Source organism: Galeopterus variegatus, unplaced genomic scaffold (genome assembly GCF_000696425.1).
Source record: "Galeopterus variegatus unplaced genomic scaffold, G_variegatus-3.0.2 Scaffold20, whole genome shotgun sequence".
NCBI classification, from domain to species: domain Eukaryota; kingdom Metazoa; phylum Chordata; class Mammalia; order Dermoptera; family Cynocephalidae; genus Galeopterus; species Galeopterus variegatus.
Window position 1 is genome coordinate 1 of NW_007726131.1, and position 12907 is coordinate 12907.

At 38.7% G+C, this 12907-nt stretch overlaps 1 protein-coding gene across 1 annotated transcript in view; it reads left to right on the forward strand.

Moving 5' to 3' along the window:
* Nucleotides 1-12503: 12503 nt before the first annotated feature.
* CCDC71L (coiled-coil domain containing 71-like) overlaps nt 12504-12907 on the forward strand; it is a gene marked incomplete at its 5' end in the record, with an annotated part of 1667 nt that continues 1263 nt past the window's right edge. The window contains one exon of the mRNA XM_008568027.1: nt 12504-12900. Coding sequence (XP_008566249.1) covers nt 12504-12900 — 397 coding nt within the window. The remainder of the gene's footprint in view (nt 12901-12907) is intronic.

The window sequence follows — 12907 nt, forward strand, 5'->3', positions numbered from 1 at the left end:
CCGAGACTCCTCCTCCTTTGCCGGACCCCTCCCCTCTCTGTGCACTCAGTACAGGGCTGGGCCCTGTCTTCTGCAATCCTCCTCTCTCAGCCCCGCCCGGCCCCGAAGGGGTCTCAGGCCTCCACCCCGGACACTGTGGGTGTTCCTGCGGCCCTGGTCAAGGTCCTCTCTGGGCCTCCCACCTTCCCCTCGGTATTGCGGCCCCCTGTGTGGTTGAGTTATTTCCCACACCAGGTTGTGAGCCCCCCCCGGGGGAGGATCCCACAGCACACAGTTCCTCTTTGAATCCCCCCGGCGTGAGCCGGCTCGGCGCCCTCAGGCCAGCGGGCTCGGGGGCACCCCGGTCACCCCTCCCCCAACCAGAAATCAGTCTGGGATTTTTCCAAACTGAAGGCCACAGAGATGGTATCTGCCTCCCGGAAGCAGGGAATTTACCTGGGGCCGAGGCCCCAGGTGTGGTGGAGTGACAGTCTGTCCGGGATCCTCTTCCCTGCCCTCCCGACGCTGGCCGGGGGCTCCCCATGCCACCAGCCCCGCAGCGTGGTTGCAGCACTCTCAGGAATCTTCTTTTGCATCGGCCCTAAAACATCAAGACTGTAATTGCTTTTTTTCATTGTAGATTAGTTGATCAGTGATTTATTTGTTTTTTGTTGCTCTTGGAAATGCAAATAGTACTCTGGCAGCACAGCGCACACTTCACAGGCTCTCTCTGTCCTCTGGCACGCTCACTCCGGACCCGTCGCCATCTTGCTCCCCCAGGGTGAAGTTTTAAAGATAGCCAAAGAAGATTTCATAATCCTCAACATTAATAATTTTGTTTCAAAATAACTGTTGAGTTCTGGCCTTTGAATCAAAAGACTGGTTCAGGATCCAGCTTTATTACTTTAACCTTGAACACATCCATTGACCTTACTGGACTTCAGTTTCTTACCCATAAAATGAAAATAATAACATTTTTTCTTGTTTCCCTCACCTGACTCTTTGAGGATCAAATCAGACAAAGTATTTTTTTCTAAACTATAAAGTATCATATGAGGGTACTTCAAAAAGATTGTGGAAAAATAGAATTAAAAGACAATACGAATCTTTCCAACACAACAGAGTGATATGACACGTTCCCCTCACATTCCCCTGTTCTCCTGGGCATGAAGGTAAGGTTGCGGGGTGGAGAGTGTGCTGTAAGGGAGATAAAAGCACAGTGCTATAGCCTTCATAGACAGAGAGAGCACATAGGGATCAATGGCTTTGGTGAGGCACCTCAAAGGATGGGTAAAATTTGGAAAGGGGAAATATGGGGAAACGAGAAAAGATACGTGGGTGGATAAAACAGCCCCAGTCCTCACCTTTATACTGGGGCACATGTAATGGTACTTACCTCATGCCACTGTTGTGAAGATTAAATGAAGTAATGCATGTAAAATGGTTAGCACAGGGACTGGCATAGAACATGAGTGTTCAGTGTATGTTAAACCCTGTAGCATTACTAATTAAAACTATAATTGTATTAGCAGAAAAGGGTCCCCCAAAGATGTTTATGTCTTAATTTTTGGAACATGCAAATATGAGGGTATCTCAGAAAGTTCATGGAAAATTCATATTATTATTATCTCTTTTTTTTTTTTTTTTTTTTGGGGGCTGGCTTGTATGGGGAATTGAACCCTTAACCTTGGTGTTATAACACCACACTCTAACCAATTGAGCTAACCAGCTGGCCCCATATTATGTTTTAATTCTATTTTTCCACAAACTTTTTGAAGTATCCCAGTCTATTAAGTTACATGAAAAAAAGAGAAGTTAAGGTTGCAGATGGAATTAACGTTGGTAATCAGCTGACATTAAAATAGGGAGATTATCCTGGATTATTAGGGTGGGTCCAAAATAATCACAAGGGTCTTTACAAGTGCAAGAAAGAAGCAGAAGAGAGTCAGAGGAAGATGTGACTATACAAGAATGGTCAGAGAGATTTAATGTTGCCAGCTTTCAGGATGGAAGAAGGGGGCCATGATCCAAGGAATGTGGGTGTTTTCTAGAGGCTGGAAAAAGGGAGGAAATAGATTCATCTCTTGATGCTCTACAAAAGAAGATGCCCTGCCGACATCTTGATTTTAGCCTAGCGAGATCCATATTGAACTTCTGACCTCCAGATCAGTAAGTTAATAAATTTGTGTTGTTTTAAGCCACCAAGATTTCAATAATTTGTTACAGCAGCAATAGGTAACTAATATACTAGTCTGTAAGCATCACAAGGCAAGTTCCTGATACAATTCTGCTCACTGTTTATTTCCAGCACCCATCTTGGTATATAGTAGACTCTCAATAAAGAATTTGATTGAATAAATAGGCATTCTAAGAACACATTGTGGTGAAGGTTCGCAGAAAGTTATGCTGTGGTGTAGGCATGATTGAGGCTTGAAGGTTAGTTAGCGTCATAATTTGAAGGCTTTTGAATATCAGATTATAGAGTTAGTTTTTAATCTATTAGGCAATGGAGATCCATTGAAGATTTCGAGCATTAAAGAATTGGGCAGAATTGGAGCTGTGTGTAGAAGATTAATTTGGTCAGTATTAAGTAAACTCTTACTTTATCTTATATTTATTTGAAAAAATTTTAAAGCAAAAATTCTAGAACAAATTACTTCATGATTATGGAATATTTTATGCCTACTTATGCCTCCTATTTATGAGTCTAAAAGCATCAAATTGTTTTTAAAGTTATGGTGCTCATATTTTGACTCTTGTTCATCTGGTTATTTATTACAATACTTAGTTCTCTTTTCCTACATTCATGATTTAATATGTTAATATTCTTTCAATCTGATCAAACAGTCTGAGATATTATAAAAAATTATGTGGTGACTTCGTTTCATTTTTAATAGGAATATTAGATTTAGTAGGTTAGGGAAAGGCCCATAGACATAGTATATTTTGATTTCAACAAAAATGCAACAAAGTTTCTTGCAATAATATTTTCCTGGGTAAGAGATTGTGAGCTGGGTGATAATAACATAAAGTAGTCTTCAGGACAATGGGCCAACCATACCCACAAAGTGCTTACACATGGATGTGTATTAGCATGTTCAAGTCTCCAATAGAGTGACATAGGTCTTTGTCATTGAGTCTGTTGCAGTTGGTAGTGTCAATGATGACTTGGTTTAAGGTGAAAGGATGCTTGTCTAATTTACTGAAAGGATCAATCAAAAGGAGATATTGCAGAATTCAAATTCAAAAGTACTACAACAGGTAGGAATTTCGGACTGAAACTAACAAAATAAAATTTAATAGGAATAAATCTAAAGTTCTCCAAGTAGAGTACCATCCAAGGCACACATAGTTTTGGAGTAGTTCACATTGGGGAAAAAGAAGGGTTTTTGTCCTTTTAAAAAATTTGGGTTAACAATAGAAAGAAGCTGCTTACATTGAAGTTTTGACATAATCTAAAATTTACTTTTCAAGGTCGGTTCTGTGAAGTTCTAAAAGACAGGACAATGGGTAAAAGATAGAACGGAAGCAGATTTTGAAAAAATGAGAAAAATCTTTTAGCTAGACCGAAGGAACAAACAATTTTGGTAAACTTTAGGCCTGTTAGTTTTACATCTAGCCAATTTCTTGGTCCATTTTCCATTTGAGCAAGTTCTGACCTGATCTGATTCATCAATAAGTATTGATAAACAATGTTATATTATAGATTTGTCCTCAGTTTATTTTCTGTTTTCTGTTTGTTTTGTTTTTCATTTCTCTATTTTCTTTTCCCTTTCTGAAGGTTACTTAAACATTTTTTTTAGAACTCTATTTTGTTTGATCTGTAATGTTTTTGAGTATATCTCTTTCTATAGCTTATTTAGTGATTGGTCTAGGTGTTAAACACTATATATACACAATTTATTCCAGTATACTGGTGTTATTTTACCAATTTTAGCGAAATATAGAAAATTTACTTCTCTTTATGTTCCTTCATTCTCCCTGTTTCTAATATATTTGTTTTAAATATTCCTCTACATACATTTAGAATCACATCAGACAGTGTTATAATTTTACTTATGGCTTGGGTTGCCATAACAAAATACCACAGACTGAGTGCCTTAAACAATAGAAAATTATTTTCTCACAGTTCTATAGAATGGGAAGTCCAAGATCAAAGTGCTGGCCAATTTGGTTCCTGGTGAGGGCTTTCTTCTGGGCATGTACATAGCTGCTTTGTTGATATATCCTCACATGGTGAAGAGAGAGCGAGTGAGAGAGCTCTGGTATTTCTCCCTCTTCTACTAAGGGTGCTGTAGATTGGATGTCCCCCAACCTCATTGAAGCTTAAATCCCCACTATACTTGTTGAGGTTGGGAAATCCTATCATGGTAATTGAAAGGTGAGGCCTTGAATAGGTGATTAGACTGTACGACCATGCCATAGTGAATGGATTAATAATGGTGGTCGGGGCATGGTTCGGAGGGCTTTAAAAGGAGAGTGCATGAAGAGTTTTTCTCTCCTGCTCCACCATCTTCAGCCATGTGAGCCCCCTGGGTCACTGTTGCCACCATCAGATGTGTTCCCTGATCTTTGGACTTCCCAGTCTCCAAAACTGTAAGCAATAAGTTTTGTTTTCTTAAAAATTACTCAGTTCCAAGTATTTTGTTATAAGCAACAGAAACGGACTAACACAAAGGCATCAGCTCTATTGGATTTGGACCCCACCCTTATGGCCTTCATTTAACCTTTATCTGTCCCCGCTCACAGGCCATATCTTCAAATGCAGCCATATTGGGGATTAGGGCTTCAAAATATGAATTTTGGGGGGACACAAACATTCAGTCCATAACAACTATCAAACATAATTTAGTAGTTTTAGAAGTAAAGAGTAGAATTTTGGTTATTAGAGGCTGGAAAGGGGGTAGGGGGAAGGATAGTGAAAGGTTGGTTAATGGACACAAAATTACAGCTAGATAGGAAAAATAAGTTTAAGTGGCGTGCAGTAGTGCTAGGCATCTTTAATTAACAACAATTTGTTGTACTCAAATGGCTAGAAGGGAGGAGATCAAATGTTCTCATCATGAATGATAAATTTTTGCGATGATAAATTTGCTAACTATCCTCATTTGACCATCATACTTTGTATACACATGTTGAAATATAACTCTGTACCCCATAAATATGTACAGTCAATATGTTTCAATTAAAAAGTAAATAAATTCCTTTTTTAAAAAACTCGAGAAGGAAAGTCTAATCTATTTACCCATATTTTTGCTTACTGCATTCTTCCTTTTCCTGATGTTCCAAGAATCCTTCTTTTATTGTTTCCTTTCTGTTTAGAAAACTTCCTTTAGCCATTCTTTAGTGTAGGCCCCCTGGCAACAAATTCTCTGTTTTACTTCATGTGAAAATGTCTTGATCTCCTTTTCATTCTTAAAGGATGTTTTCACTGGTTATAGGAATGTGGGTTGACAGTTCTTTTCTTTCAGCGTGCAGAAAAGATTGAGCCACTTCCTCTGGCCTCCATAGTTTGTGATGAGACATCTACTGTCATTCAATTGTTTTTCCCTTATAAGTATGGTGTTGTTTTTATGTAACTTCCTTCAAGATATTTTCTTTGCTTTTATTTTTTCAAAGTTTGACTATGATGTGTCATGATGTGGATTTCTTTGGGTTTATCTTATTTGAGTTTGTTCTTGAATCTGTAAGTTTATGTCTTTTGCAAATATGGAACATTTTCAGCCACTATTTCTTCAAGTATAGATGTCCCTGATGGATTTATGATTTTTCAACTTTACAATGGGTTTATTGGGTTGTAATTCCAGGGTAAGTTGAGGAACATTTGGACTTATGATAGTTCGACTTATGATTTTTGACTTTACAATGAGCTTATCAAAGTTTTAAATGCATTTTTGACTTAGGTTTATAAGGATATAACCCCATTGTAAATTGAGGAGCATCTGTACTTTTGAAGCCCCATCTTCTTTCTCTTCTCCTTCCAAATCTCTAATGACACAAATATTAGATCTTATAGACCCACAGGTCCCTGAGGCCCACCCTCTTTTGTGGCCTATTTTTTTCTTTCTTGGTCAGATTGAATAATATCTACTGTTCTATCTTTGTGTTCACCAATTCTTTCCTCTGTCCCCTCCTTTCTAATGTTGAGCTTTTTCGTTTGCCTGTTGTATTTTTCAGTTCTAAAATTTCCATTTGGTTCTTCTTTATATCTCCTGTTTCTTTGCTGAGATTTTTCTATTTCTTTGCTGAAGCTTCCTTTTTCATCATTTGTTTTAAGAGTGCTCATATTTGCTTGTTAAAGTATTGTTGAAGTTCTCATATTTTCTTGTTGAGGACTGCCTCTTTACTGCTAATCAGGAATGAAAGTCCTGATTCCTCTCCTTTCCAGTCTCTAATAACCACAATTCTACTCTCTACTTCTAAAAGTTCAACTTACTATTATTTTTAGTTTTAGCTCCCACATGTGAGTGAGAACATGTGGTATTTATTTTTCTCTGCCTGCCTTATTTCACTTAACATAATGCCTTCTGAGCTTACCCATGTTGCTGCAAATGTCAGGATTTCATTCTTTGTCATGGATGAGTAGTATTCCATTGTGTATATATACCACATTTTCTTTATCCATTCCTCTGTTGATGGTCACCTAGGTTGATTCCATATCTTGGCTATTGTGAATAGTGTTACAATAAACATGAGGGTGCAGATATCTCTTTTGAATGCTTATTTCTTTTCTTTTGGATAAATACCTAGTAGTGGAATGGCTGATCATATGGTAGTTCTGTTTTTAGTGTTTTGAGGAGCCTCCACATTGTATTTCATAATGGCTGCCTAAATTCACATTTCCACCAACAGTGTATAAGTATTCCCTTTTCTCTGCATTATCACCAGCATTTGTTTTTTCTTGTCTTTTTGATAATAGCCATTCTAACTAGGGTGAGATGATATTTCATTGTGGTTTTGATTTGCATTGACCTGATGATTAGTGATGTTGAGTGTATTTTTATATAGCTGTTGGCCATTTTTATGTCTTCTTTTAAAATATGTCTGTTCAGGTTATTTGCCTATTTTTTAATTGGATTGATTTTTTGCTGTTGAGTTGTTTATGTTCTTTGAATGTTCTGGATATTAATCCCTTCTTGGATAAATTGTTTGCGAATACTTTCTCTGACTCTGCTGGTTGCCTTAGTTTTTCAGTTTAATGTAATCCCATATCTCTATTTTTACTTTTGTTGCCTGTGTTTTAAAAGTCTTCTTCATAAATTTTTTGCCCAGGTCAATGTCTTGGAGTGTTTCCCTTGTTTTCTTCTAGTAGTTTTATAGTTTCAGGTATTAAGTCTTTAATCCATTTTGAGTTGATTTTGGTATATGGTGAGAGATGGGTTTAGTTTCTTTCTTCGGTGTATGGATATCCAGTTTTTTGAAACCTGGACATTTTTGGTGTTATGTTATAAAACTGTGGATCTTATTTAAAATCTGTTTTTGCTGGTTTGTCTCTGACATCATCTAAGGAGGGGGGGGCGTGAAGGAATGTTGCCTCAGTACTGCCAGGTATGAGTCCAGATTTTTCCCTCTTCTTTCATTGACACCCATGTGGGGGAGAGGGGCGCCTCCTTACTGCTGGGTATTGGTAGAAATTCTGGCTTCCCACTAGAGCTGGGAGGGGTAGGAATGTCTTATTACTACTCCCCACATGGTCTCTACTGACACTGTGGGTGAGGACTGCCTCTTTACTGCCTAGCAGGGATGAAAGTCCTGATTTTTTATCTAGCCTTCTCTGACACAACCCCAACAGAGGTGTTAGGGCAACTTTTTATAGTCTGGTGAAGGTAAAAACCATAGTTTTTTTCCTGTGGTTTTTTGTAGTAGTAGGGAAATTACTTTCTAAAAGGTTTCTTTCTGACTGTACCGTCCCTTTCCTAGTCCTATGGCTAGAAAGAACAAGATTTTGTTAGGACTTTTTATGTTCACATCTGTTCACATTTCTGGAACTTCTTTTTGTTGTTTTTTGGCAGCTGGCCGGTCTGGGGATCAGAACCCGTGACCTTGATGTTATAAGGCTGTGCTCTAACCAATTGAGCTAACCAGCTGGACCTGTTGGCATTTCTGGGTTGATGGCTTCCCCAGCACCCATCTCAAATGTGTCTGGAAAAAAAAAAAAATAAAGAAAACCCCGTAACTCACTGCCATGCCCTTCTTTGGGTACTGAGGTCTCTAGCCTGTTTGACTTCATTCTCTATTTTTCAGGGTCTTCATATGTTAATTTTATATATAATGTCCAGGGTTTTTAGTTGTAATTAGTAGGAAGAATAGGGAAAGTACATGTTTTCCAGCTTCTTGGGAGCAGAAGTCCTATCTTCTCAGTTTATATAGTCTTTATGTATTTCACATTAAGTAGTTTTAGAGCATACCAGAGCTCTGAGATAACTTTTGTAGAAAAATCTAAATTACCTTAGAATGGGTCTAATGAAAAGGCTGAACTTTTTCTTGAAGAATCATGTTGTATTTAATATAATTTGACCTAAAAATTAATGCTATCTCCTTGGATTAAATACAAAACTTTTTTTTTTTTTAATTTTTTTTTTTTTAAAGATGACCGGTAAGGGGATCTTAACCCTTGACTTGGTGTTGTCAGCACCACGCTCTCCCAGTGAGCAACTGGCCATCCCTATATGGGATCCGAACCCGTGGCCTTGGTGTTATCAGCACCGCACTCTCCCGAGTGAGCCACAGGCCGGCCCACTATAGATTAATTTTGCCTAAACTTAATGAACATGGAATCACACAGTTTCCACTATATCTGCCTTCTTCTACTCATCATTGTATGTATTTCACATTAAGTAGTTTTAGAGCATACCAGAGCTCTGAGATAACTTTTGTAGAAAAATCTAAATTACCTTAGAATGGGTCTAATGAAAAGGCTGAACTTTTTCTTGAAGAATCATGTTGTATTTAATATAATTTGACCTAAAAATTAATGCTATCTCCTTGGATTAAATACAAAACTTTTTTTTTTTTTAATTTTTTTTTTTTTAAAGATGACCGGTAAGGGGATCTTAACCCTTGACTTGGTGTTGTCAGCACCACGCTCTCCCAGTGAGCAACTGGCCATCCCTATATGGGATCCGAACCCGTGGCCTTGGTGTTATCAGCACCACACTCTCCCGAGTGAGCCACGGGCCGGCCCTAAATACAAAAGTTTGAATGTTAGAAACAACTCTGGACTAGCAGTTAGAGACCCAGGTTCTAGTTCCAGAATCTTCTACTGTCTAGTTCTGTGACCTTGGGCAGATCTCTTTGCATCTCAATATTCTCCTCAGAATTAAGAGCGTTGAACTCATTAGATGATCTCTAAATTTCCTTCCAGCTCTAACATTTTTATTTTCCCCTCACCAATTCTATTGCTTTTTAAAAAAATATTTAGACCTTGTGTCATACTGTGTGGGAAATATATTGGTTAAACCAAGTAAAATTTTCCAAGTTAGATCTAGACAAATAAGGACAGCTATTATTTACAGATTGCCTACTGTGTTCTAGGCACTATAGTAAATGTTTTATGAGTATTATCTCATCTAATCCTCAAAACAATCTATTGAAGTAGAGGTTACTCCCATTTTATCGATAAGAAAACTGAGTCTCAGAAAGATGAAAAACGTGTCCAAGAATACTTTATGGTGAAGATGTAGTTGATTCTAAGTTTGTTTGATTCTGGAGCTGATGTTTGCAACCCTTACATATACTTTTTATTTTTATTATTTTGGCTACTTTTCAAGAAGCAAATTACTTTATAAAAGTGAGATAAAGTAAAGGTTCTGGGCAGTTAAGTGATACATTTTGTTTTTAATTTTTCTAATCACTTTATTCTGCTTGGATTCATTTTTAACAATGTAAATCATAAATATAGAAATGCATACAGCTAGTTTTTTCTGTTTATTCTTATTATCCATCACTTGTTCATTATGGGAAGCATTATCACCCTAGAGAGGCAAAGAAATAAACTGAGGAAGGCAATCTATCATTCCTCAAGAACAAAAATTTAATTTGCCACCTTTCCATAAACTTTTATAGTGTCTCAGGAGAGTCTCAGGAACTAGAAGAAATATACTATCTTTATGTGTAAATTTTACTTGCTTCTGGAGAATGGATAAGGAATCATTTGCAAGACTATTTGAGCTAATCAAAAGGTGGAGGTCAAGAAGAAATTAAAAATAAGAAATAGAGGAATTGGTAAAATAGGGCAAAAATGACAAATTTAAAAGTATACAATAAATTAAGCACTTTAACATGATACTTTTTTCTAAAATTATCTTATAAAAATATTGTTTGGTTTTAAGTAAATTGAATGAGCATTCATTATAAATGGATTCTTAAATACTCTGCAATTTGTTGAGATCTTGTTTTCCTAGAATTAAAACTGTGTTGAAAAATGATTTATCCTCTTCTTTGAAATCAATTAATGCCTTGTCTACGTTTATGTGGCAAAAGACCATGAAGAACTTATAATATTATGATTAACAAAGAAGGGAGGGGATAACAATATGAGAAGTCAGGACTACAATTTTATGAATCCTTATTTTATCCTTTTCTTTCATTTTGAATTCCCCCTAACTTTCCACTGGCTTACGCTATGAGATTTTCTATGTCAATCTTCAGGGGTATTCCAAAGGAGGTTACTCAAATTTCACATTACTGTGTGTTCTCGGAATCACTGAGAGAACTAATTGTGATGTAAAGAGTTGATGCAACATCATTCTTTGTAAGGACTTAGGACGCTGGTAATTGGCTTTATAATCTTGTTCTGAGATACTGTGCTTTTCTAGGAAAATGATTTTCTCTTCAGAAAGTTACCATGATTTTGGTAGATAGAAAACTGGTTCCAGGTCAGAAGTTTTGTTTTTGGCCATAAACCCATGTAGTCCCATATTGGACAGATAAAAACTGCTCAATTTTGGGTGGGGTGGAAGCAGAATAGGGGTACAGCTCTGTCCCTTTGTCACCCCACTCACGCATAAAGCATTTTCTATTAAACCTCTTAAGAGTGTAGGAAGCACAACTTGAAAAATCACCAGTGAAATAAAAAGATCACTAGCTTAGGAATCCGAAAACCTAGAGTCCCAGTTCTACTGTCAGCAAGCTGTATTATGGAACCTCTGTGGGTCCAAATTTCCTCATCTGTGAAATAAGATTGAATTAGGTCTCTTTCAACTCAGATATCGGAGGGAACTTAGCAACTACATGTAAATCACACAACCCCTGTGCTTTATTCATTCTCTACTGCAAAATAAGATGCTTACTGAAGGGTAAAATTTGATTTGCATGCCTACCTCAAAGTTCTAAGTAGGAGGGTATTTTTTATTTTTATTTTTATTTATTTTTTTTCCTTTTTGTCTTTTTTCGTGACCGGCAACGGATCGCAACCCTCAGTGTCGCGCCCGTACCGGACCGGGACCGGCTACGGGATCGCAGCCCTCGGTGTTGCACCCGCACCTCGCTCAGCCAGTGAGCGGCCGGTCTGTATGTGGGATCCGAACCCTCGGCGGGAGCACCGCCGCACTTCCCAAGTGGCGCACTGTAGCAGTGCGCCACCGGGCCGGCCCAGGAGGGTATTTTTTAAATCTTAAAAATGTAAAAGGTGTTCTAAAAAAATTGTAATATAAATATAAATATAAAATATAAAGTTGTCCTGTTTAAGCAACTGCAATATTTCTCTCATCCAATTTTGAATAATCAATAGTATTTCATTGATTCATTCATATTGAGTGCCCACTCCTTGACAGGCACTGAGTTAGGTACAGACGATAGAGAAGATGACTAAAAAATGTCCATTACTCTCTCCCCGAATACAAAAGGTAATGTGTTATTTTCAATAGAACCTTACTGATTGTGTGTGATGCTGTATTCTTTCTGAATGATGGCAATGGTGCTGCAAAGGGGCATTTAAAAACTAAATGAAAAGTGAAGTGGCACTGAGAAAGAACTATGTATTTAAAACAAGGTTATTTTCTCTAAGCAGAATGGCTTTGTTGTAATTGATCTTTGATCAACTTGAGTAAAGAGTATTTGGTTTCATAGAGTATGAAAAAAGCTTTGCTTTCCCAATAAGCAGAATATCTCTTAGATATGAAGATGGTTCCATTGCCTACAAGGAGACTCTCTTTTAGGTACCACCCATATTAAACGAATAATTGTGGATTACTACTGGTTTGAGATGCACTGGGGTCAAGAGATGGAAGAGTTTTGAATGAAGACGCCAAAAGGGGGCTTTGAGGATTTAGAAGGGAATTGTGAAAGGCCCATTCCCATTCCCTCTAGACTTAAACCCAAATTCCCTAGCCTGACACCAGCAACAGTCTTCGGGTATATTTTCCTTTGTTACTCAGACTAGTAGATCTCCCACCAGGCTCAATTCACAACTGCATACCCACTACCTTTGAGAGTGACTCTCCCCAAGGCAGAGTGGACATCCACCTGTCACTCTAGACATGGCAACCCTCACATACTCAGCCAACTGCTGACTCACGCTCAAGGGCCACCATCATCACCCACCCCAGCACCATCTTCCAGGAACTGGCCTCTCCCCCATTAGTCCCCGCCCCTCTTCTGAGAGCACCCAATGGGGGAAGTCGGGGCTGCGGTGGGAGGGGCCTGAGGCGGGCACATTTAAAGAAAGGCAGAGGGCGAAAGGAGGCAAGAGAGGAGAAGAAAGAGAAACCAGGGGGCGAGGCGCCGTCCAATGACAAAGCCCAGGGGTGGGCGCCGGCCGCCATCTTGTACCGGGCGGCAGGATATTCACCCGCGTCCTCCGCCCTCGGAGGGGGAGGGGCGGCGGCAGAGGCGAGAAAAGTAGCGAGAGACGCGTCAGCGGCGGCCGCTGCCGCGGAGCTGGACGCGGGCGGGGACGGCGGCGGCAGCGGGACCCGGCGAGCGCGGG